Source organism: Symphodus melops (assembly GCF_947650265.1).
Source record: "Symphodus melops genome assembly, contig: scaffold_99, whole genome shotgun sequence".
NCBI classification, from domain to species: domain Eukaryota; kingdom Metazoa; phylum Chordata; class Actinopteri; order Labriformes; family Labridae; genus Symphodus; species Symphodus melops.
The window spans coordinates 35,077-57,500 of record NW_027636647.1 but is presented as its reverse complement, the minus strand read 5'-3'; the positions used below and the strand labels follow the sequence as shown (position 1 = coordinate 57,500).

General features: G+C 46.4%; 2 protein-coding genes across 2 annotated transcripts in view; both read right to left on the bottom strand.

Moving 5' to 3' along the window:
- Positions 1–6,406, bottom strand: part of LOC306819251 (mitogen-activated protein kinase-binding protein 1-like) — a 45,923-nt gene extending 39,517 nt beyond the window's left edge. Inside the window, exon 1 of the mRNA XM_079373022.1 lies at positions 6,044–6,406. Coding sequence (XP_079229148.1) covers positions 6,044–6,157 — 114 coding nt within the window. The 5' untranslated portion in view covers positions 6,158–6,406. The remainder of the gene's footprint in view (positions 1–6,043) is intronic.
- Positions 6,407–7,262: 856 nt separating this feature from the next.
- Positions 7,263–22,424, bottom strand: part of mgaa (MAX dimerization protein MGA a) — a gene marked incomplete at its 3' end in the record, with an annotated part of 33,698 nt that continues 18,536 nt past the window's right edge. The window contains exons 10-29 of the mRNA XM_079373021.1: positions 22,294–22,421; positions 22,142–22,213; positions 21,865–21,949; positions 21,422–21,750; positions 20,598–21,209; positions 19,835–20,096; positions 19,481–19,618; positions 19,120–19,398; positions 17,904–18,511; positions 17,674–17,787; positions 15,666–15,777; positions 15,443–15,564; positions 15,157–15,263; positions 13,926–14,040; positions 11,080–11,191; positions 10,673–10,954; positions 9,255–9,389; positions 9,073–9,123; positions 8,229–8,470; positions 7,263–7,742 (exon numbers count right to left, since the gene is read on the bottom strand). Coding sequence (XP_079229147.1) covers positions 7,263–7,742; positions 8,229–8,470; positions 9,073–9,123; positions 9,255–9,389; positions 10,673–10,954; positions 11,080–11,191; positions 13,926–14,040; positions 15,157–15,263; positions 15,443–15,564; positions 15,666–15,777; positions 17,674–17,787; positions 17,904–18,511; positions 19,120–19,398; positions 19,481–19,618; positions 19,835–20,096; positions 20,598–21,209; positions 21,422–21,750; positions 21,865–21,949; positions 22,142–22,213; positions 22,294–22,421 — 4,385 coding nt within the window. The remainder of the gene's footprint in view (positions 7,743–8,228; positions 8,471–9,072; positions 9,124–9,254; positions 9,390–10,672; positions 10,955–11,079; positions 11,192–13,925; positions 14,041–15,156; positions 15,264–15,442; positions 15,565–15,665; positions 15,778–17,673; positions 17,788–17,903; positions 18,512–19,119; positions 19,399–19,480; positions 19,619–19,834; positions 20,097–20,597; positions 21,210–21,421; positions 21,751–21,864; positions 21,950–22,141; positions 22,214–22,293; positions 22,422–22,424) is intronic.

Sequence of the window (22,424 nt, the reverse complement as noted above, 5' to 3'; positions counted from 1 at the left end):
TGTTTATGTGAGTTCTCCTCACCCTCTGCACACACTGCTGCTGACTCAACCTGGTGAATCGGTGTTTGTGGTGTAATGGTGTAGTGGTGGTGTAATGGTGGTGTAGTGGTGTAATGGTGTAGTGGTAGTGTAATGGTGGTGTAGTGGTGTAATGGTGTAGTGGTGGTGTAATGGTGGTGTAGTGGTGGTGTAATGGTGGTGTAGTGGTGTAATGGTGGTGTAATGGTGTAGTGGTGGTGTAATGGTGGTGTAGTGGTGGTGTAATGGTGGTGTAATGGTGTAGTGGTGGTGTAATGGTGTAGTGGTGGTGTAGTGGTGGTGTAGTAGTGGTGTAATGGTGTAATGGTGGTGTAATGGTGGTGTAGTGGTGTAATGGTGTAGTGGTGGTGTAATGGTGTAGTGGTGGTGTAGTGGTGGTGTAATGGTGGTGTAGTGGTGGTGTAATGGTGGTGTAGTGGTGGTGTAATGGTGGTGTAGTGGTGTAATGGTGGTGTAGTGGTGGTGTAGTGGTGTAGTGGTGGTGTAGTGGTGTAATGGTGGTGTAGTGGTGTAATGGTGGTGTAGTGGTGGTGTAGTGGTGTAATGGTGGTGTAGTGGTGTAATGGTGGTGTAGTGGTGGTGTAGTGGTGTAGTGGTGGTGTAGTGGTGTAATGGTGGTGTAGTGGTGTAATGGTGGTGTAGTGGTGGTGTAGTGGTGTAGTGGTGGTGTAGTGGTGTAGTGGTGGTGTAATGGTGGTGTAGTGGTGGTGTAATGGTGGTGTAGTGGTGTAATGGTGGTGTAGTGGTGGTGTAGTGGTGTAGTGGTGGTGTAGTGGTGTAATGGTGGTGTAGTGGTGTAATGGTGGTGTAGTGGTGGTGTAGTGGTGTAGTGGTGTAATGGTGGTGTAGTGGTGTAATGGTGGTGTAGTGGTGGTGTAGTGGTGTAGTGGTGGTGTAATGGTGGTGTAGTGGTGTAATGGTGGTGTAGTGGTGTAATGGTGGTGTAGTGGTGGTGTAATGGTGGTGTAGTGGTGGTGTAATGGTGGTGTAGTGGTGGTGTAGTGGTGGTGTAGTGGTGTAATGGTGTAGTGGTGGTGTAGTGGTGGTGTAATGGTGTAGTGGTGGTGTAATGGTGTAGTGGTGGTGTAATGGTGGTGTAATGGTGTAGTGGTGGTGTAATGGTGTAATGGCGTAGTGGTGGTGTAATGGTGTAGTGGTGGTGTAGTGGTGGTGTAGTGGTGGTGTAGTGGTGGTGTAATGGTGGTGTAGTGGTGGTGTAGTGGTGTAATGGTGGTGTAGTGGTGGTGTAGTGGTGTAATGGTGTAGTGGTGGTGTAATGGTGTAGTGGTGGTTTATTGTTGTAGTGGTGGTGTAATGGTGTAGTGGTGGTGTAATGGTGGTGTAATGGTGTAGTGGTGGTGTAATGGTGGTGTAATGGTGTAGTGGTGTAGTGGTGGTGTAATGGTGTAGTGGTGGTGTAATGGTGTAGTGGTGGTGTAATGGTGTAATGGTGGTGTAATGGTGTAGTGGTGGTGTAATGGTGTAGTGGTGGTGTAATGGTGTAGTGGTGGTGTAATGGTGTAGTGGTGGTGTAATGGTGGTGTAATGGTGTAGTGGTGGTGTAGTGGTGTAATGGTGGTGTAGTGGTGGTGTAATGGTGGTGTAATGGTGTAGTGGTGGTGTAGTGGTGTAATGGTGGTGTAGTGGTGGTGTAGTGGTGTAATGGTGTAGTGGTGGTGTAATGGTGTAGTGGTGGTGTAATGGTGTAGTGGTGGTGTAATGGTGGTGTAATGGTGTAGTGGTGGTGTAATGGTGTAATGGTGGTGTAATGGTGTAGTGGTTGTGTAATGGTGTAATGGTGTAGTGGTGTAGTGGTGGTGTAATGGTGTAGTGGTGGTGTAGTGGTGGTGTGGTGGTGTAATGGTGTAGTGGTGGTGTAATGGTGTAGTGGTGGTGTAATGGTGGTGTGGTGGCGTAATGGTGTAGTGGTGGTGTAATGGTGTAGTGGTGGTGTAATGGTGTAGTGGTGGTGTGGTGGTGTAATGGTGTAGTGGTGGTGTAATGGTGTAGTGGTGGTGTAATGGTGTAGTGGTGGTGTAATGGTGGTGTAGTGGTGGTGTAATGGTGGTGTAGTGGTGGTGTAATGGTGGTGTAGTGGTGGTGTAGTGGTGTAATGGTGGTGTAGTGGTGGTGTAGTGGTGTAATGGTGTAGTGGTGGTGTAATGGTGTAGTGGTGGTGTAATGGTGGTGTAATGGTGTAGTGGTGGTGTAATGGTGTAATGGTGTAGTGGTTGTGTAATGGTGTAATGGTGTAGTGGTGGTGTAATGGTGTAGTGGTGGTGTAATGGTGTAGTGGTGGTGTGGTGGTGTAATGGTGTAGTGGTGGTGTAATGGTGTAGTGGTGGTGTAATGGTGTAGTGGTGGTGTAATGGTGTAGTGGTGGTGTGGTGGTGTAATGGTGTAGTGGTGGTGTAATGGTGGTGTAATGGTGTAGTGGTGGTGTAATGGTGTAGTGGTGGTGTAATGGTGGTGTAGTGGTGGTGTAATGGTGTAGTGGTGGTGTAATGGTGTAGTGGTGGTGTAATGGTGTAGTGGTGTTGTGGTGGTGTAATGGTGTAGTGGTGGTGTAGTGGTGGTGTAATTGTGTAGTGGTGGTGTAATGGTGTAATGGTGGTGTAATGCTGTAATGGTGGTGTAATGGTGTAGTGGTGGTGTAATGGTGTAATGGTGGTGTAATGCTGTAATGGTGGTGTAATGGTGTAGTGGTGGTGTAATGGTGTAGTGGAGGTGTAGTGGTGTAGTGGTGGTGTAATGGTGGTGTAGTGGTGGTGTAGTGGTGGTGTAATGGTGGTGTAATGATGTAATGGTGGTGTAATGGTGTAGTGGTGGTGTAATGGTGTAGTGGAGGTGTAGTGGTGTAGTGGTGGTGTAATGGTGTAATGGTGGTGTAATGGTGTAGTGGTGGTGTAATGGTGTAATGGTGGTGTAATGGTGTAGTGGTGGTGTAATGGTGTAGTGGTGGTGTAATGGTGTAGTGGTGTAATGGTGTAGTGGTGGTGTAATGGTGTAGTGGTGTAATGGTGGTGTAATGGTGTAGTGGTGGTGTAATGGTGTAGTGGTGGTGTAATGGTGTAATGGTGTAGTGGTGGTGTAATGGTGTAGTGGTGGTGTAATGGTGTAGCGGTGGTGTAATGGTGTAGTGGTGGTGTAATGGTGTAGTGGTGTAATGGTGTAGTGGTGTAATGGTGTAATGGTGGTGTAATGGTGTAGTGGTGTAATGGTGTAGTGGTGTAATGGTGTAGTGGTGTAATGGTGTAGTGGTGTAATGGTGTAGTGGTGTAATGGTGTAGTGGTGGTGTAATGGTGTAATGGTGTAGTGGTGTAATGGTGTAGTGGTGTAGTGGTGTAATGGTGTAATGGTGTAGTGGTGTAGTGGTGTAGTGGTGTAGTGGTGTAGTGGTGTAATGGTGTAGTGGTGTAATGGTGTAATGGTGTAATGGTGTAGTGGTGTAATGGTGTAATGGTGGTGTAATGGTGTAGTGGTGTAATGGTGTAGTGGTGGTGTAATGGTGTAATGGTGTAGTGGTGTAATGGTGTAGTGGTGTAGTGGTGTAGTGGTGTAATGGTGTAATGGTGTAATGGTGTAGTGGTGTAATGGTGTAATGGTGGTGTAATGGTGTAGTGGTGTAATGGTGTAGTGGTGGTGTAATGGTGTAATGGTGTAGTGGTGTAATGGTGTAGTGGTGTAGTGGTGTAATGGTGTAATGGTGTAGTGGTGTAGTGGTGTAGTGGTGTAATGGTGTAGTGGTGTAGTGGTGTAATGGTGTAGTGGTGTAATGGTGTAGTGGTGGTGTAATGGTGTAATGGTGTAGTGGTGTAATGGTGTAGTGGTGTAATGGTGTAGTGGTGTAGTGGTGTAATGGTGTAGTGGTGTAGTGGTGTAATGGTGTAATGGTGTAGTGGTGTAGTGGTGTAATGGTGTAGTGGTGTAATGGTGTAATGGTGTAGTGGTGTAGTGGTGTAGTGGTGTAATGGTGTAATGGTGTAGTGGTGTAATGGTGTAATGGTGTAGTGGTGTAATGGTGTAGTGGTGTAATGGTGTAATGGTGTAGTGGTGTAATGGTGTAGTGGTGTAATGGTGTAATGGTGTAGTGGTGTAATGGTGTAATGGTGTAGTGGTGTAATGGTGTAGTGGTGTAATGGTGTAGTGGTGTAATGGTGTAATGGTGTAGTGGTGGTGGTGGTGACCTAAATGGTTGAGCTCCTCACTACCTTTAAGTCCAGACTTTACAGAGGACCCCAGTGACGGTGGACCTTCAGGCTCAGCTGGGTTCTGTGCAGTGTCGGCATTATTACCGATCTCACAGTCCACCTTAGTCCTTAAACTCCTTCAATTCAGGGAAGGACCAACTGCACACCTAACTTTCACTGGTAAACCGAGGTAACATGGAGGTCTTGAGCCAAAGCTTTAAGATCCCAGCATGAGGAAGCCAACAAAACCACATCATCTGCATAAAGCAGAGAGAAGATTTTGAGGCTCCTCCTTCTCCCACCGCTGCATCTTAAGAGCCAATCAGTGACGAGAGTTCATGTGTGAACAAACACTTTCTAAAACCATCCTGTTCCGCTCTACAATTCAAAGCCCCAGGTGGGACTCAGGCCCCAGGTGGGGCTCAGGCCCCAGGTGAGACTCAGGCCCCAGGTGGGACTTAGGCCCCAGGTGGGGCTCAGGCCCCAGGTGGGACTCAGGCCCCAGGTGGGACTCAGGCCCCAGGTGAGACTCAGGCCCCAGGTGGGACTCAGGCCCCAGGTGAGACTCAGACTCAGGCCCCAGGTGGGACTCAGGCCCCAGGTGGGACTCAGGCCCCAGGTGAGACTCAGACTCAGGCCCCAGGTGGGACTCAAGCAGGGCTGAAGTCCAGATGATGCACAGGTAACTTTCAGCTTAATGGATGGATGAGACAGACAGACAGACAGACAGACAGACAGACAGACAGACAGACAGACAGACAGACAGACAGACAGACAGACAGAGAGACAGACAGACAGAGAGAGACAGACAGAGAGACAGACAGACAGAGAGACAGACAGAGAGACAGACAGACAGAGAGACAGACAGAGAGACAGACAGACAGACAGACAGACAGAGAGAGAGACAGACAGAGAGAGAGACAGACAGAGAGACAGACAGACAGAGAGACAGACAGACAGACAGAGAGACAGACAGAGAGACAGACAGACGGACAGAGAGAGACGGACAGAGAGACGGACAGAGAGACAGACAGACAGACAGACAGACAGACAGACAGACAGACAGAGAGAGAGAGACGGACAGAGAGACGGACAGAGAGACAGACAGACAGACAGACGGACAAAGAGACAGAGAGAGAGAGACGGACAGAGAGACAGACAGAGAGACGGACAGACAGAGAGACAGACAGAGAGACGGACGGACAGAGAGACAGACAGAGAGACAGACGGACAGACAGAGAGACAGACGGACAGACAGAGAGACAGACAGACAGACAGACAGAGAGACAGACGGACAGAGAGACAGAGAGAGAGACAGAGAGACAGACAGACAGAGAGACGGACGGACAGACAGACAGACAGAGAGACAGACAGACAGAGAGACGGACGGACAGACAGACAGACAGAGAGACGGACAGACAGAGAGACTTTGTCCCCCATGTGATGTTGATGATGTCAAGTCAAGAAGTTGGTCAACTAATTTTCTTCCACTTTCCGAGATGTTGTTGTGACTTGAGCTGGCGTTCATTTGTCCCACATCACATGAATGCATCATTTGACCCTCAGGTTGGAAAACACTGCAGACAAACGAACAGTCTGAACAAGAAACAAAGCATGCTGGGAAGGTTTCTGACAGAAACTGTTGACTGGTGGACGGATGGAAGCCCTGTAGGGACAATTGGAGCAGAAACAGGAATCTGCAGACCGAGTCAGGACTCCATTAGAGAGACAGGGAGACACAAGCCGTCAAATCACAACATGCTTAAAAATGTGTGCGTGAGTGTGTATGTGTCTGTATGCAGCGCGTGCGCACCTTGTCGCCCAGCTCTTGCCGCGCGGTGCCGCTCCTGCGGCGCAGTTTGATGGACGGGGAGCGCAGCAGGTTCTTGATGCGGCTGCGGATCGTTCCGCTTCCCTCCGCGGTCATCGCGCTGTTAGCTGCTCGGCTAGCAGCCTCTCTCAGCGGTTAGCTCTGTCTCTGCTGCTGGTGACGTCATACCGTCTTCAATCGTCGTCGTGACGGTCTAGCTAGTCCGGCTCTGGTCCAGTTTCCGGACTGGCACGAGTTGGTCCACATTGTTTCCTCCGCCGCAGCGAAGAGACGAAGCGGCTTCTGTACGAGCGAGACCAGACTGAACGACTGACGCACCGCAGCGTCAATAACACGCACACTTCCGGTCAGGATTTTCAGAACAAAAGGATGAAGATTGATCACCAGACAAAAAAAAGTGAACTACTAAAAATAATAGTGAATAAAAATATCAGGTATCGACAGATATTATAAAAACCGCGTCCATTAACTGTCATTATTTTCACACATTGTGCAGTATCGAGTTATTAAGAGTTAATATATAGTTACATGAAAATGCAATAAATGATTTTTTTTAGTATTTACTTTAGGTTCTTGTTTTACCGTCATTCCAAATTTACTCTGTTTATTTTTAATATTTATTTAAAGCTTAAATTTTTACCAAACATTCACTTCACACGTCTCCAATGTTGAATCTCAAAAACTTTTTATTTTAAGTATAGGCATGATTAAATGTATTAAAGACAAAGAGGCTGTTGTTCATAATTAAACTTTATTTTAGTTTCTAAGGCGTCTTTTTCTCCTTGAACATTGTAAAAAATACATGTTAAAAAAAAAGAACTGAACACCTGTACACTGTACATACTTTAAACAGTTGAACTAAAAAACAGACTGCAGCCAACACTGAACAGGTACAGGTCAGTCCAGGTGAGTCACTGCTTTATTTACAGTAATTAAACTTTAAAGGTGAACATTTCTGCAGCTTCATGTTTTTATACACACACACACACACACACACACACACACACACACACACACACACACACACACACACACACACACACACACACACACACACACACACACACACACACACACACACACACACACACACACACACACACACACACACACACGTTTGTTGCTCTTATAAATGCTAATACACTTAACATTTCAGTAGACTGTCATGTGTCATGGTGGACTAAAACTGCATGACATGACGTCAGCTGGGGGCGTGTCCTCTGACGCCCAGAGGTGTTAGCCTCGGCATCGGCCTCCAGGTCACGTCTGCCTCCCTCCTTGTCTCCTCTCTCACTGCTCCATCAATGCTGGAGAGGTCGGCCTCTATTGCCCCGCCCCCCTTCATCTGCAGCAGGGGTGGCGGGGTCAGTACAACAGGACTCGGCTGTGATTGACCCGTTGTGATCTTTGTCTGTACTGTCTCCTTAGTAACCGTGTCCTCCGAGTCAGAATCCAGCCGCAGAAGCCATGGGCTTCCCTGCTCTGAGGCCCCGCCCTGCTCTGAGGCCCCGCCCACAGTGCTTCTCTCCTCCTGCAGCCCCAGCTCAAAGAATGGTTTCTCTTGAAACAGTACTCCCACTTCGGTCTCCCTGTTGGAGGTCTGCTGGTTGAGGAAGACGATCTCATCAAGGAGTGATGTCAGGCAGTCAGCCCTGCCTCTGATGGACACGCCCACTGAATCCTCCAACACAAGACCCCGAAACGAGGACTCGCCAGGACGAACCTGTGGAGTCTGTTGATAGTTCAACTGTGGTTGTTGTTGTTGTGTCACTGGTTGTTGTTGTTGTGTCACTTGTTGTTGTTGTGTCACTGGTTGTTGTTGTTGTGTCACTTGTTGTTGTTGTGTCACTGGTTGTTGTTGTGTCACTTGTTGTTGTTGTGTCACTGGTTGTTGTTGTTGTTGTGTCACTGGTTGTTGTTGTTGTGTCACTGGTTGTTGTTGTTGTGTCACTGGTTGTTGTTCTTGTGTCACTGGTTGTTCTTGTGTCACTGGTTGTTGTTCTTGTGTCACTGATTGTTGTTCTTGTGTCACTGGTTGTTGTTGTTGTATCACTGGTTGTTGTTGTTGTGTCACTGGTTGTTGTTCTTGTGTCACTGGTTGTTGTGTCACTGGTTGTTGTTCTTGTGTCACTGGTTGTTGTTGTTGTATCACTGGTTGTTGTGTCACTGATTGTTGTTGTTGTCGTTGTATCACTGGTTGTTGTGTCACTGGTTGTTGTGTCACTGGTTGTTGTGTCACTGGTTGTTGTGTCACTGGTTGTTGTTGTGTCATTGATTGTTGTTGTGTCACTGGTTGTCGTGACACTAGTTGTTGTGTCACTGGTTGTTGTTGAGTTGTTGGTTGATGTTGTTTATTGTCTTGTTGTGCTGTTGGTTGAATCAGTTGCAGCCGGTTGTTGATGTTTTGAGCTGTGAACAATCAAAACAAAATGAACAGGTAAACTCATCTGTATTGTTCAGTAAGCTTTGAATCAGTAACTCAGCTAGTTGGTTCAGAAGACTCCACACAGATTAGTTATGCTAGTAAATAGGTAGTCAAGTTAGTCAGTCAAACAGTTTCTTTGTTTAGCTGAGCTAGTTAGATTATCCATTTATATAAGTGTCGTTTGTTGGTTTTACTTAAGTCAATTGGGTTTTTTTCAGTAAGTTATTAAGCTAGTTAGTAGGTGGTTAAGTTAGCTAGTTAGTCATTTAGTTAGTTGAGTTAGGTAGTCTAAATGTTGAGTTAGTGTGGTAGGTTAGTTTTTAACAAGTGTGGTGGATGAGTTATTTATAAGTTAGCAAGCGAACGAGATTGGTTAGTTAGATTGGTACTGAGCTAGTTATTTAGGTTGGTTGGTTAACTAGCGAGTTAATTATTATGATAAGTTAGTTAGCTAGTTTGGTTGGTTAATAATCATGGCAAGTAAAGTTGTTATTTTGGTAAGTTAGCTGTTAGGTTGGTTGGTTAAGTTAGTTAAGTTACACTGAAGCTCATGATGTTAAGAGGGCAGAGCAACACGAGCTCTTACCAGTTTGTGTGCAGGGCAGTGAGGTAACGTGGAGGGTCACTGAGGCCATACCTACAAGAAAGAGGTGGTCAGGTTTAGCTTCAAAATAAAAGAATGTTAAAGATTAATGAGGCTATTCCTACAGACATGAATTTATCAGTTTTCATTTCAAAATAAAAGCATGTTCAAGCAGATAACAATACCGGCTGAAGCAGATGTCGGCAGCACCAACGGCCCTGAAATCACCGGGTTCATAGTAAGGACTGGTTGCCCTGGCAACGAGGCCCCGACCAATGACAGAACCTCAGTGGGAACTAGAGCCTGAAACAGCGGCAGCTCTAGAGGGACAAACAAATACAGGAAGTAGACAATTGATCACATGCTTTCATTATGATCGTCCAGAGTATTCTATAGATCAATAACTAATCAATAAACCAGCATCTAATCTGGCTAACTCCGTAACAAAACTACACTACAAAATGCTCTGTGAACAAACTTTACAAAGGTCATCACAAAGATTACTGTTCGCAATTAACCCGCCAACAAAGATGTTAATTTGCATACTAGTACATTTCATTAATATTTAACAAAGGTTAAAGGTAATGATCACCAATTATAAATAAAAAAACAATCGGCCTGTCTGATGAAATAAAGAGGTGGCGCTCGCCTGACCTTCATCCACAACAAACTGGATGGTACGTACAAGAGATAAAACAAGGCCTCTCTCCTCGTGTGTGTTTTTTTAACCAGCTAACCTGAAGACGTTTTCAAACACTGAAAAGACTTTTTGGCTGATGTAATTGTGATTTCTTATTATTTAGTCAGTTTGATGATAGAGACTCAAAAAGTGTTTGAGAATTATGTACCAAAGGTTTTGTGCTTATAGAGGGACTCCGGGCTTCAGGTTGTATAGAGAAAATACTAAATACATTAAACACAGTTATACTGAGTGTCAGCTGAAGATCACAAGCTCCATCTTAGGTAGAACTTTCAGTTTGAAGAATTTAATTTGTCTATAAATCTCATGATAGAGCTGCTGAAGTGCGTCTCCTGTCCTGTGTCTCCTGTCCTAACACACACAGAACAGGACTCTTGTTGTTTCCCTTAATGGGACCAACTCGTCCACAAACCACAAAACTAAATACTTATTTGGAATCTTAAAGAGGCTGCCAGAAAGGAAAGAAGGAGTGGTATGATGTGGATCACGGTCGATGTGACACCTGATGACAGTGTGTCTTCATAGAGTCAAGACAAAGAGCTCAGCTAACTGGAGCTGGAGATTCTTTTTTTTTTTTTTTTTTTTTAAAGATTTGTTTTTGGCCTTTTTGCCTTTATTGATAGAGGACAGTGGATAGAGTCGGAAAGGGGGAGAGAGTGGGGAGAGACATGCGGGAAAGTGGCCACAGGCCGGACGCGAACCCGGGCCGCCCGCGCGAGGAGCGAGGCCTCGCAACATGGTACGCGCGCTGTCGCTGCCGCTGAGCTATCGGCGCCCCGGAGCTGGAGATTCTTTTAACATTCATCCCATAAAAAACACTGATTGGAAGTTTAATCCTTCTTCAAACTAACGTCCACGTTAGATACGTGTGATCAGTTTGCTAAATAATCAACAATGTCTCACCCTTCACCATCTTCCTTCTGCGACTCAGGATGTTTGGGATCGTCCTCATCCTGTCCCTAACCACTGATGCATTGTGGGTAAAGGTGGGAGGAGCCAGGAGAGGTAGACATGTCTGCACAGGTGTAGATGTGGGTTGGGCCAGAGTGGGAAGCGCTTTGGAGGAAGTTAATATGTCATAATCAGTTGATGAGGAAGCCACACCCCCTTCTGTATCTTGAAGACGATTGGCTGCTTTGTCTTTCTTGGACGGAGTTTTTCGGAGGACACCCGGCTGACTTTTGCCTGCAGACACAAACAAAGTAACAACTTCACCCGACAACTCAACATTCAAACATTTTTACACCTCCTGCAGAAACATTCGTCCTCCTCCTCTCCCCCCATCGACCTCCTCCTCCTCTGCTCCTCACCTGTCCCCTGCTGGATCTTCTTCATGTAGGCGTCTCTCTGCTGTCTCAGGCAGCTCTTCAGACTCTTCAGTAGTTTCATCTCACACTGCAGCGTCTGAATTTCCCGACGAGCCTGAAACATAAAAATCAACTTTAACCCGTTGTCTCCTGAAGCTCTGTGAGTGGGACTGAAGTCGACTCAATTACACCCACATATCAACCAATTAACAGCTTCCTGAAACAACCCAGGTGAGCTGAGCTTTAGATGAATCTGAGCGCGCTCAGTGCAGCGGGGCGGGGCATCAACTTAACCATCAACCAAATGAGCTTTTAGCAGCAGCATCAATTACATCCAGTTATTTCAAAAATTATTATGTAAATTACAATCTAACTTATTCTCCCAAAACCTGCACCTCTCCACCCGCACCTGTCTGAACACCTGCACCTGTCCGAACACCTGAACCTCTCCACCCGCACCTGTCCGAACACCTGCACCTGTCCGAACACCTGAACCTCTCCACCCGCACCTGTCTGAACACCTGCACCTGTCCGAACACCTGAACCTCTCCACCCGCACCTGTCTGAACACCTGCACCTGTCCGAACACCTGAACCTCTCCACCCGCACCTGTCCGAACACCTGCACCTGTCCGAACACCTGCACCTGTCCGAACACCTGCACCTGTCCGAACACCTGAACCTGTCTGAACACCTGAATCTGAACCTGTCCGAACACCTGAATCTGCACTGTTGGTCTGATCAAGTCTCTTGATGTGTGGTTGCTCTCCTGATGTGGGGTTGCTCTCTTGATGTGTGGTTGCTCTCCTGATGTGGGGTTGCTCTCTTGATGTGTGGTTGCTCTAGTCTCCTGATGTGTGGTTGCTCTAGTCTCTTGATGTGTGGTTGCTCTAGTCTCCTGATGTGTGGTTGCTCTAGTCTCCTGATTTGTGGTTGCTCTAGTCTCTTGATGTGTGGTTGCTCTAGTCTCTTGATGTGTGGTTGCTCTAGTCTCTTGATGTGGGGTTGCTCTCTTGATGTGTGGTTGCTCTAGTCTCCTGATGTGTGGTTGCTCTAGTCTCCTGATTTGTGGTTGCTCTAGTCTCTTGATGTGTGGTTGCTCTAGTCTCCTGATTTGTGGTTGCTCTAGCCTCCTGATGTGTGGTTGCTCTAGTCTCCTGATGTGTGGTTGCTCTAGTCTCTTGATGTGTGGTTGCTCTCGTCTCCTGATGTGTGGTTGCTCTCTTGATGTGTGGTTGCTCTAGTCTCCTGATGTGTGGTTGCTCTCCTGATGTGTGGTTGCTCTAGTCTCCTGATGTGTGGTTGCTCTCTTGATGTGTGGTTGCTCTAGTCTCCTGATGTGTGGTTGCTCTAGTCTCCTGATGTGTGGTTGCTCTAGTCTCTTGATGTGTGGTTGCTCTAGTCTCTTGATGTGTGGTTGCTCTAGTCTCCTGATGTGTGGTTGCTCTCTTGATGTGTGGTTGCTCTAGTCTCTTGATGTGTGGTTGCTCTCTTGATGTGTGGTTGCTCTAGTCTCCTGATGTGTGGTTGCTCTAGTCTCCTGATGTGTGGTTGCTCTAGTCTCTTGATGTGTGGTTGCTCTAGTCTCTTGATGTGTGGTTGCTCTAGTCTCCTGATGTGTGGTTGCTCTAGTCTCCTGATGTGTGGTTGCTCTAGTCTCTTGATGTGTGGTTGCTCTAGTCTCCTGATGTGTGGTTGCTCTCTTGATGTGTGGTTGCTCTCTTGATGTGTGGTTGCTCTAGTCTCTTGATGTGTGGTTGCTCTAGTCTCCTGATGTGTGGTTGCTCTAGTCTCCTGATGTGTGGTTGCTCTAGTCTCCTGATGTGTGGTTGCTATAGTCTCTTGATGTGTGGTTGCTCTAGTCTCCTGATGTGTGGTTGCTCTAGTCTCTTGATGTGTGGTTGCTCTAGTCTCTTGATGTGTGGTTGCTCTAGTCTCTTGATGTGTGGTTGCTCTAGTCTCCTGATGTGTGGTTGCTCTAGTCTCTTGATGTGTGGTTGCTCTAGTCTCTTGATGTGTGGTTGCTCTAGTCTCTTGATGTGTGGTTGCTCTAGTCTCCTGATGTTTGGTTGCTCTAGTCTCTTGATGTGTGGTTGCTCTAGTCTCTTGATGTGTGGTTGCTCTAGTCTCTTGATGTGTGGTTGCTCTAGTCTCTTGATGTGTGGTTGCTCTAGTCTCTTGATGTGTGGTTGCTCTAGTCTCCTGATGTTTGGTTGCTCTAGTCTCTTGATGTGTGGTTGCTCTAGTCTCTTGATGTGTGGTTGCTCTAGTCTCTTGATGTGTGGTTGCTCTAGTCTCTTGATGTGTGGTTGCTCTAGTCTCTTGATGTGTGGTTGCTCTAGTCTCCTGATGTTTGGTTGCTCTAGTCTCTTGATGTGTGGTTGCTCTAGTCTCTTGATGTGTGGTTGCTCTAGTCTCTTGATGTGTGGTTGCTCTAGTCTCTTGATGTGTGGTTGCTCTAGTCTCTTGATGTTTGGTTGCTCTAGTCTCTTGATGTGTGGTTGCTCTAGTCTCTTGATGTGTGGTTGCTCTAGTCTCCTGATGTGTGGTTGCTCTCTTGATGTGTGGTTGCTCTAGTCTCTTGATGTGTGGTGGCTCTAGTCTCCTGATGTGTGGTTGCTCTCTTGATGTGTGGTTGCTCTAGTCTCTTGATGTGTGGTTGCTCTAGTCTCCTGATGTTTGGTTGCTCTAGTCTCTTGATGTGTGGTTGCTCTAGTCTCCTGATGTTTGGTTGCTCTAGTCTCTTGATGTGTGGTTGCTCTAGTCTCTTGATGTGTGGTTGCTCTAGTCTCTTGATGTGTGGTTGCTCTAGTCTCTTGATGTGTGGTTGCTCTAGTTGTTGCTTGTTACCTGTTTCAACAGGTGTGTCCTTGTAGAGTTTTTTTCGTTCATCACGGACTGGAGAGCTTTGAAGGCGGCGTTGACTCTTTGATCTCGCAGCGATGTTGTTGCACTCAAACCGTTTCTGTTGTCAGAAAATAAAAGATGTTGGTTGTTCTCTCAGCTCAAAGATCTTTGCTCTGATTGGAGGTTTGTTTTATAAAGTGACGCTACAGGTGAATAATTACCGTAAATTCCGGACTATTGAGCGCACCTGGATATAAGCCGCACCGGCTAAAAATAAGTAAATAAATGTATTTGTACATATATAAGCCGCACTTGATTATAAGCCGCAGGTGTCCACGCTATAACAAGAGCTATTTACACAGACGTAGGCTACCGGTAACATCCGCAAATACTGTAGCGTCCGTACGGACGTTAAAGGACGACGAGAGCGTTCAAATAATAACTTTTAATAACCCGATCACTGTCGGCCGTGACCACGCCGTTTACAGCAGAGAACAACACATAACTTGTCGTAACAATCCAACTCTCTCCCCCAGCGTTCTCTCATACAGCCACTCAACACGTTCGCGCTGGTGCATTCACTGACTCTCCACATAATCGGAATTATGAACACATTATCAACTACTGACTTTACAACATGAACCGTTACAATACGAAGCCTAGCCGACGGTGTCTGTAACACGGCTGATGAAAAAGATGACCGTAATATATTTCACAAGAAAAAGTCCATCCATTCACTGCCTCAGAATGACTTCATTACTCACTTCCTCAGTCTCTGTTGTCGCTGTCAGTGTCATCTTAACGTGCAGCAGCTCTGTTAGCTTCTTTGACAGCCAGCTCGATCGCCTTGAAAGCTGCATCATATGTATTTCTCCGTGTGTTTTCCATGATGAGGGTGCGTGCATGAAGCGCAAAATGACTGATATTAAGATCCGATGTGACGAAGTCAAATGTTTTTGCGGCAGAAGCTCATTGTCCCCCATAAAAAATCCATAAATAAGCCGCACCGGAGTAGAAGCCGCAGTGCTCGAAGTGTGAGAAAAAAGTAGCGGCTTATAGTCCGGAATTTACGGTATATATCTTATATCCTTCCTGTATCTGAAATCAGGTTATTTGCTTCATTTCTTGTCTGTGTTTTTTTAAAGAAGGATTTCAATGTAGAAAATAGTGCAGCCATTATTCCAGTGATGTCATGCTGACCTCATCTTGAGACAGGAAGTCAATCAGTTCTTACTTTGAGTTCAGGTCCTCCATGATGTTTGACAGACTCCTCTGGTCATCACTCAGCTGATCAGTCTCATCCATCGTTCCCATGGTGACAGTTGGAAAATCAATGTCCACCTGAAAAAAATGCAGACTCCATGTTCTTCTCTAATATTTTTTATAAAACATAACATTTAAAAAAATCTAACATCCGTTAACAAACATTGATTACTGTAAACACATTATAACTCAACTCGTTCAGTTTATTGCATTCTGGTTTAATTATTCTGATTATTGATTAAGTATCAGTTGTCCACCTGAGAATTCATCATGTTAGTCGTCATGGCGATGACTTTGTCTTCAGACGAGTTGTCTGTCAGCTCATCCATCTTGTCCAACACAAGCCCTGCCTCCTCGATCCCCTCCGTGTTTTTACTTCCTGCCAGAGGTGAGAGGGCAGTCAGAGGTCAACGTCAGTGATCAATGTTAAAGACCAATTTCACAGATCAGAGGTTGCAACAAAGAGGGCAGAGGTCACACCTGTGGGGGGCGCGATGGTGCTGAGATAGCAGTCTCTCCTCTTCATCAGCAATCTTTTTATCTTCGTAAGATTTAATTGAGCAGTCCTCAGCTCTTGGATCACCTCCATTGCCTGCAGTGACAACACAAACAACAATCTCAAAATCTACATCAGATACACTAACCAGCCAACCAACAAATATACCAACCAACCAAAAATCCCACCAACCACTACATACACCAACCAACCACTACATACACCAACCAACCACCAACCAACCACTACATACACCAACCAACCACCAACCAACCACTACATACACCAACCAACCACCAACCAACCACTACATACACCAACCAACCACCAACCAACCACTACATACACCAACCAACCAACCACCAACCAACCACCAACCAACCACTACATACACCAACCAACCACTACATACACCAACCAACCACCAACCAACCACTACATACACCAACCAACCAACCACCAACCAACCACCAACCAACCACTACATACACCAACCAACCACCAACCAACCACTACATACACCAACCAACGACCAATCAACCACTACATACACCAACCAACCACTACATACACCAACCAACCACCAACCAACCACTACATACACCAACCAACCACCAACCAACCACTACATACACCAACCAACCACCAACCAACCACTACATACACCAACCAACCACTAAATACACCGACCAACCACTAAATACACCGACCAACCACTAAATACACCGACCAACGACCAACCAACCACTACATACACCAACCAACGACCAACCAACCACTACATACACCAACCAACCACTACATACACCAACCAACGACCAACCAACCACTACATACACCAACCAACGACCAACCAACCACTACATACACCAACCAACCACTACATACACCAACCAACCACTAAATACACCGACCAACCACTAAATACACCGACCAACCACTACATACACCGACCAACCACTAAATACACCGACCAACCACTACATACACCGACCAACCACTACATACACCGACCAACCACTAAATACACCGACCAACCTCTAAATACACCGACCAACCACTAAATACACCGACCAACCACTACATACACCAACCAACCTCTAAATACACCGACCAACCACTAAATACACCAACCAACCACTAAATACACCGACCAACCACTAAATACACCGACCAACCACTAAATACACCGACCAACCACTAAATACACCGACCAACCTCTAAATACACCGACCAACCACTAAATACACCGACCAACCACTAAATACACCGACCAACCACTACATACACCAACCAACCACTAAATACACCGACCAACCACTACATACACCAACCAACCACTAAATACACCGACCAACCACTACATACACCGACCAACCACTAAATACACCGACCAACCACTAAATACACCAACCAACCACTACATACACCAACCAACCACCAACCACAATACCAAAATCAATCATCCTCGAAATACCAACCTACCTAAGCATTGTTGCTAACCATGTCCATCCCTTGACAACCAGTGTACCCATCTTCTGATGGCTACGTCCAGTATAACACACCATGTCACAAAGCTCATATCGTCTCAAACTGGTATCTTGAACATAACAATGAGTTTACTGTACTCAAATAGGTCCAGTCACCAGATCTCAATCCAATAGAACACTTTTGTGATGAGGTAGAAAGGGAGATTCATCTCATGGATGTGCAGCTGACAAATCTGCAGCAACTGTGTGATGCTAACAAGTCAATATGGACCTAAGTCTCTGAGGAATGTTTCTAGCACCTTGCTGAATCAATACCAGAATTAAGACAGGTCTGACAAAAGGGGATCTAACCCCATAAGAGCAAGGTGTACCCAATAAAGTGACAGACGAGTGTAACTAACCAATAAACATACTTATGTATCAATAAACGAGCAACTACGATTCACAAAACTAACCAGCCCTCTAAGAATTAAATAAATATAAAGTGCAATTTGTAATGGACCTTTTTGAGGATGTGGATCTTTGGTGTCTTCTCTTCCTGTCCCAATTCTTTCCTCAGATTTTTAAACAGCTTCATCATCTTCACTCTACGCTGCTTCTCGTACATGTTGTGACGCTGAAAGCCAAACAAAGGATGAATCACAAAAAGAACACATAAAACACCTTAAATATAATCTAGATTATTCTGTTGTGATATTTAAAATCTGGTAAAAGTGCAAGTCTTGCTCATACCTGAGATTTGACAGAATCTCGCTCTTCGTCTGTTTCCTCCTCAAAGTCTGACGAGTTCTCCGTCTCACTGCCCTCTGTCCCCCCAGTTTCCGAGGTCTCTGACTGCTGCTTGGCTCCACCAACTGTCCCGGTCGCAACCACCTCAGTCTCCACACACATCACGTCCAAGTCACTTAGGTTGCTACATGGTTCTGGCTCAGGTCCCGTCTTGTGGGCTGGGGGTTGAGGTGGGGATAAAGTGACATCTGACCCTGGAGGGTTGGGCTGAGGTCTACTAGTGGTCTGAATTATGATTGGAGGTGTCTGATGGACTAATGCCCCACAAGGGTTTGCTGTCACAGTCTTCACACCCAAGCTTGCCCCCTCACCTTTAGATGGACTGAGGGGTAGAATATTCACAGGGGTCTTGGGGGGGAGCAGAGAGGAGGCGGCCATCTTAGTTGGGGGAGGGAGAGGGACTTTCACACAAGTGACAATTATTGGTTCCTTTGTGTGGTCGTTAGGGAAGACTTCCCTTTGAGCCAAGACAGCAGAGGGGGGCGGGGCTGGGGCAGTGAGGAGGGGCAGGGATTGGTGTTCTGAGGTCTGACGGTAAGCAGGCGGGAGGACTGAACAAACGTGGGAGGGGAGAACATGTTGGAGGGGGGGGGGGGGGGGGGTGATATTTAGTTCAAATGATCAAAGTTTCAGGTGCTCACAGATACCATTAGGTTCAAGAATTCTTCGACAAAGACTCTTGGCTTGTGGCTGCTCCAAAGACGATTTATAATTTCTAAATGGACAGACGACGATAAGGACTGATATCAGCTCTGCTCATCTGTTTTTGTTTTGTTAGCATTCATCAATGTAGGCAAATGATACAGTTTTAAAATGATATGTTGACGTTGGGGAGTAACTGAAGATGCTTCTCAAGACAGTTCAAGGAGCACATTAATCCTCCTGAACCAGGACCTGCACATCTACCTAAATTGTTTTTATAGATCCACTGTCGGCCTGTGGTCTTTAACACATGCTCAGTAATGAGAGGGCCCACAGTGCTAGCTTCCCGCAGTGAGGTCGGATCGAGGTCGTTTCATGTTCTCTCTACAAACAAACCACAATAACTTTGCAAATGGACTCAAGTACATTTTAACTGAACCAAACAGGTCAGGTGTAAAAAAACTCAGATTCCAGGTTCAGAATCAAAAACTAAATTTTAAATTTCTCTCAGTCTCACCTTTCTGCACCGAACAGGTTTGGACCTGGATCTTGTTCTTATCTTGGATCTTGGAGGCTGGTCTCAGCTGGCTGAGGGGAACCAGTTGGACCAGTTTCCCGTCAGGTCTGCGGTAGAATTGTAACCCTGATGTGGTCTGAACTGGCTTCAATATCATCCTCTGACCAGTAGAGGTTGGTGACGGACCCCGAACAGGACACTGAAGAGGACCTGGGGCTGGGACCATCCACACCTGAGAGACCTTCACAGCTGGGTTTGGACCTGAAAGTTCCAGAGGGTCTGAATTTAGACCAGAGAAAAGCAGTGACAGGATCTAAATATGGACCAGAAACCAGCAAGAACATGAGGACAATCATCTTACCTGTGGGGTGGGCGGAGCTAGAAGATGCTACAGGCATCACTGTGACCGGATTGGTCTTTCCTGTCCTGTTTGGGTAGAGCATCATAGTCATGACCCGAGACTCTGTCCCCTCAGGTGTTGGCTGGTTAGATGAGGCAGCTGATTGGTGAAGAAAGACTGGCAGATGAGACTCTTCAACATATGTTCATTTGAGACGTTAAAACGCGAACAGATTCCCAATAATGCTAAACTTCATCATACTAACGATCAGTCACAGAACATTGTTAACATGCTAAAACAAACTAACTGGTTGACCCCTTCCAAGTGTTTTCTCTGATAGGCTGATAAAGTTGTATATAAACGGGTAAAACTCACCTGTTGGCGGGGTCCGGATGGAGAGAACCGGGACCGAAGGTTTAGGTTTGGGTAGAGGAATGCCGACCACAGCAGAAGAGGAGGAAGTGTTATGGTGGGGCTTTCCAGGACTTGGGCTCTGATGAGGTTTAGCTGAGGATCCATGCAGCTTCCTGTTTGATCCCACCCGCCCTGTCAGGTAAGCTGCCAACCTGTTTGCAGGATGAAGCGCCCCCATCTGTCCCAACTGGATCTTCGCCAAAGGATAGAGCTTCCCATTAACCTGGTGATATGCACAGGAAACAGGTAAACACGTAAACGGGTAAAGACGCAGGTAGAGGTGTCAACCATTTTACACAGTGTGTCGTCAACGACACGTTTGCGAGTGAGTGTTTGTGCTATCCAACAAATTTCAGTATGGTAGCTGGTTGGCTGTAAAGCGGAGAGTCTTGGCTTTCAGAAACTGTCACTTTTTTTTGAATTGCACAAACACTCAAGTAATTACGGCAATCCAAAGTGCACCTGCGCAATTATCGACAACGACACACAAAAGGGTTAACGAACAGGTAAAGATGTTAGCAAACAGGTAAAGATGTTAGCAAACAGGTAAAGATGTTAGCAAACAGGTAAAGATGTTAGCAAACAGGTAGAGATGTTAGCAAACAGGTAAAGATGTTAGCAAACAGGTAAAGATGTTAGCAAACAGGTAAAGATGTTAGCATAGGATAATCAGTAGGCAGTTTTTTTAGTTGAGTGGGGAAAGGGTTGCAACACCTTTTCTTACCTGGACCAGGTGATCTGTTCCTCCTGGCTGCTTCCTCTTGGTCATCAGGAATCCAGCAGGGGAGACTCCCGTGAGGAATGGCAGACCCAAACTGATCCTATTCTTATTCTTTGATCTCATGTCCTGTTTTTCTCTGTGTTTCACATCATGCACCTGGTGATACGCTGATGCTGCCTTCTCCTCACTGATATCCCCTGGTTGGATATCTTCACGAGGCTCCGCCTCTTCCTCCTCCACCTCTCTCTGCCAATCTTCACTAGGCTCCACCTCCTCCACCTCTCGCTGCAAATCTTCACTAGACTCCGCCTCTTCCTCCTCCCGCTGCCAATCTTCACTAGGCTCCACCTCCTCCACCTCTCGCTGCAAATCTTCACTAGACTCCGCCTCTTCCTCCTCCCGCTGCCAATCTTCACTAGGCTCCGCCTCTTCCTCCTCCACCTCTCTCTGCCAATCTTCAAGAGGCTCCGCCTCCTCCACCTCTCGCTGCCAATCTTCAAGAGGCTCCGCCTCCTCCACCTCTCGCTGCCAATCTTCAAGAGGCTCCGCCTCCTCCACCTCTCTCTGCCATTGTTCAGGATTTTCTGCCTCCCTGAATACCTGTTTCAGGTGTTCCTAATGAGACAAATGTTCAGCAGGATAAAATGAGTAAAAAATCTATCAAATCAAGGTCACTGCTCACATGATCAGACAGATGATCTGTTTTACAAGCTGTGGAGATCTTATCGCTTCTTTTTCAAGTCGGTATACCTTCTCAGGTGTGTTATGTGATGAGTCATTATAAACTGCTCAGGTGTGTGCAGTGTGATGTAAACTCTTACTCTTACATTTTGATGGTCTGCATCAAGTGCTGGTTGTGCTGGTTTCACTGGTTCCGGTACAGCGATGTGGACTCTGTACTGTATACAGCTGTCAGCTCCGGCCCCCTCTGCCGTCTGGCTGATGGGAGTGATGCAATACCCCCCAAGCCAGAACGATTGGTTGAGTTGGTCCTGAGCCATTCGCTCACACAGGTGCTTTAACACCTTGCTCCTGTCAGCAGCACTGCCCCACTTACCCTCAGTAAGGATGATCAGACGCTTGGACGGCTTCGGGGTCAACTCAATACAAGAACTGGGAGACTGGACTGAAGAAACAACCTGATCTGGTGTAACTGCTGCAAGAACCGACAACAATGACATCACAATGACATCACACTTATATCTAGTAGCATCCTAAGAAAGCCCTTAGTCTCACACACAGCCATTTTATGAAACTGTCCTGTGCCTACCTGCTGAGAGGGTGGAGTTCCCAGGTTTTTTCAGTTTCACACTTTTTAAACGGCCGTCTTTAGACTTTTTGTCCTCAAGTGTGTCCTGGAGGCAAAAGAACTTCCAGTCAAGTCTCACCTGCCATGACATCTGATCACACCTGACCTCAAATGGCCTCACCTGGTGAGTCTGTTTACAATCCTACCAGCTAACCTGACATCAATTTACAGACTGAATATTGATGGCATCATACTAAACATAGATGTCTCAGAACTGCTCAGCCAATCAGGAGCTTACCTTCACTTTGTGGTTCTGCCTCTTCAGGCAATAACCTCTGACCCTGGCACAGCTGCTGACCTTTGTTCTCTCCTGCAGACAGACAGACAGATCATAGAACAGGAAGTATAAACCTTTATTATGAAAGGTTTACAGAAGAAGGGGGGTCTTACTGATGGGCGGGGTTGATGAACTGCTTCAGGGACATGAATCGGTTCTTGATCTGAGTCGATGCCACTCCTTTTCCACAGCGTACGGACCCGTTCGGCAGGCTGGGAAACTGAGTCCGCCTCCTTCAGAACTA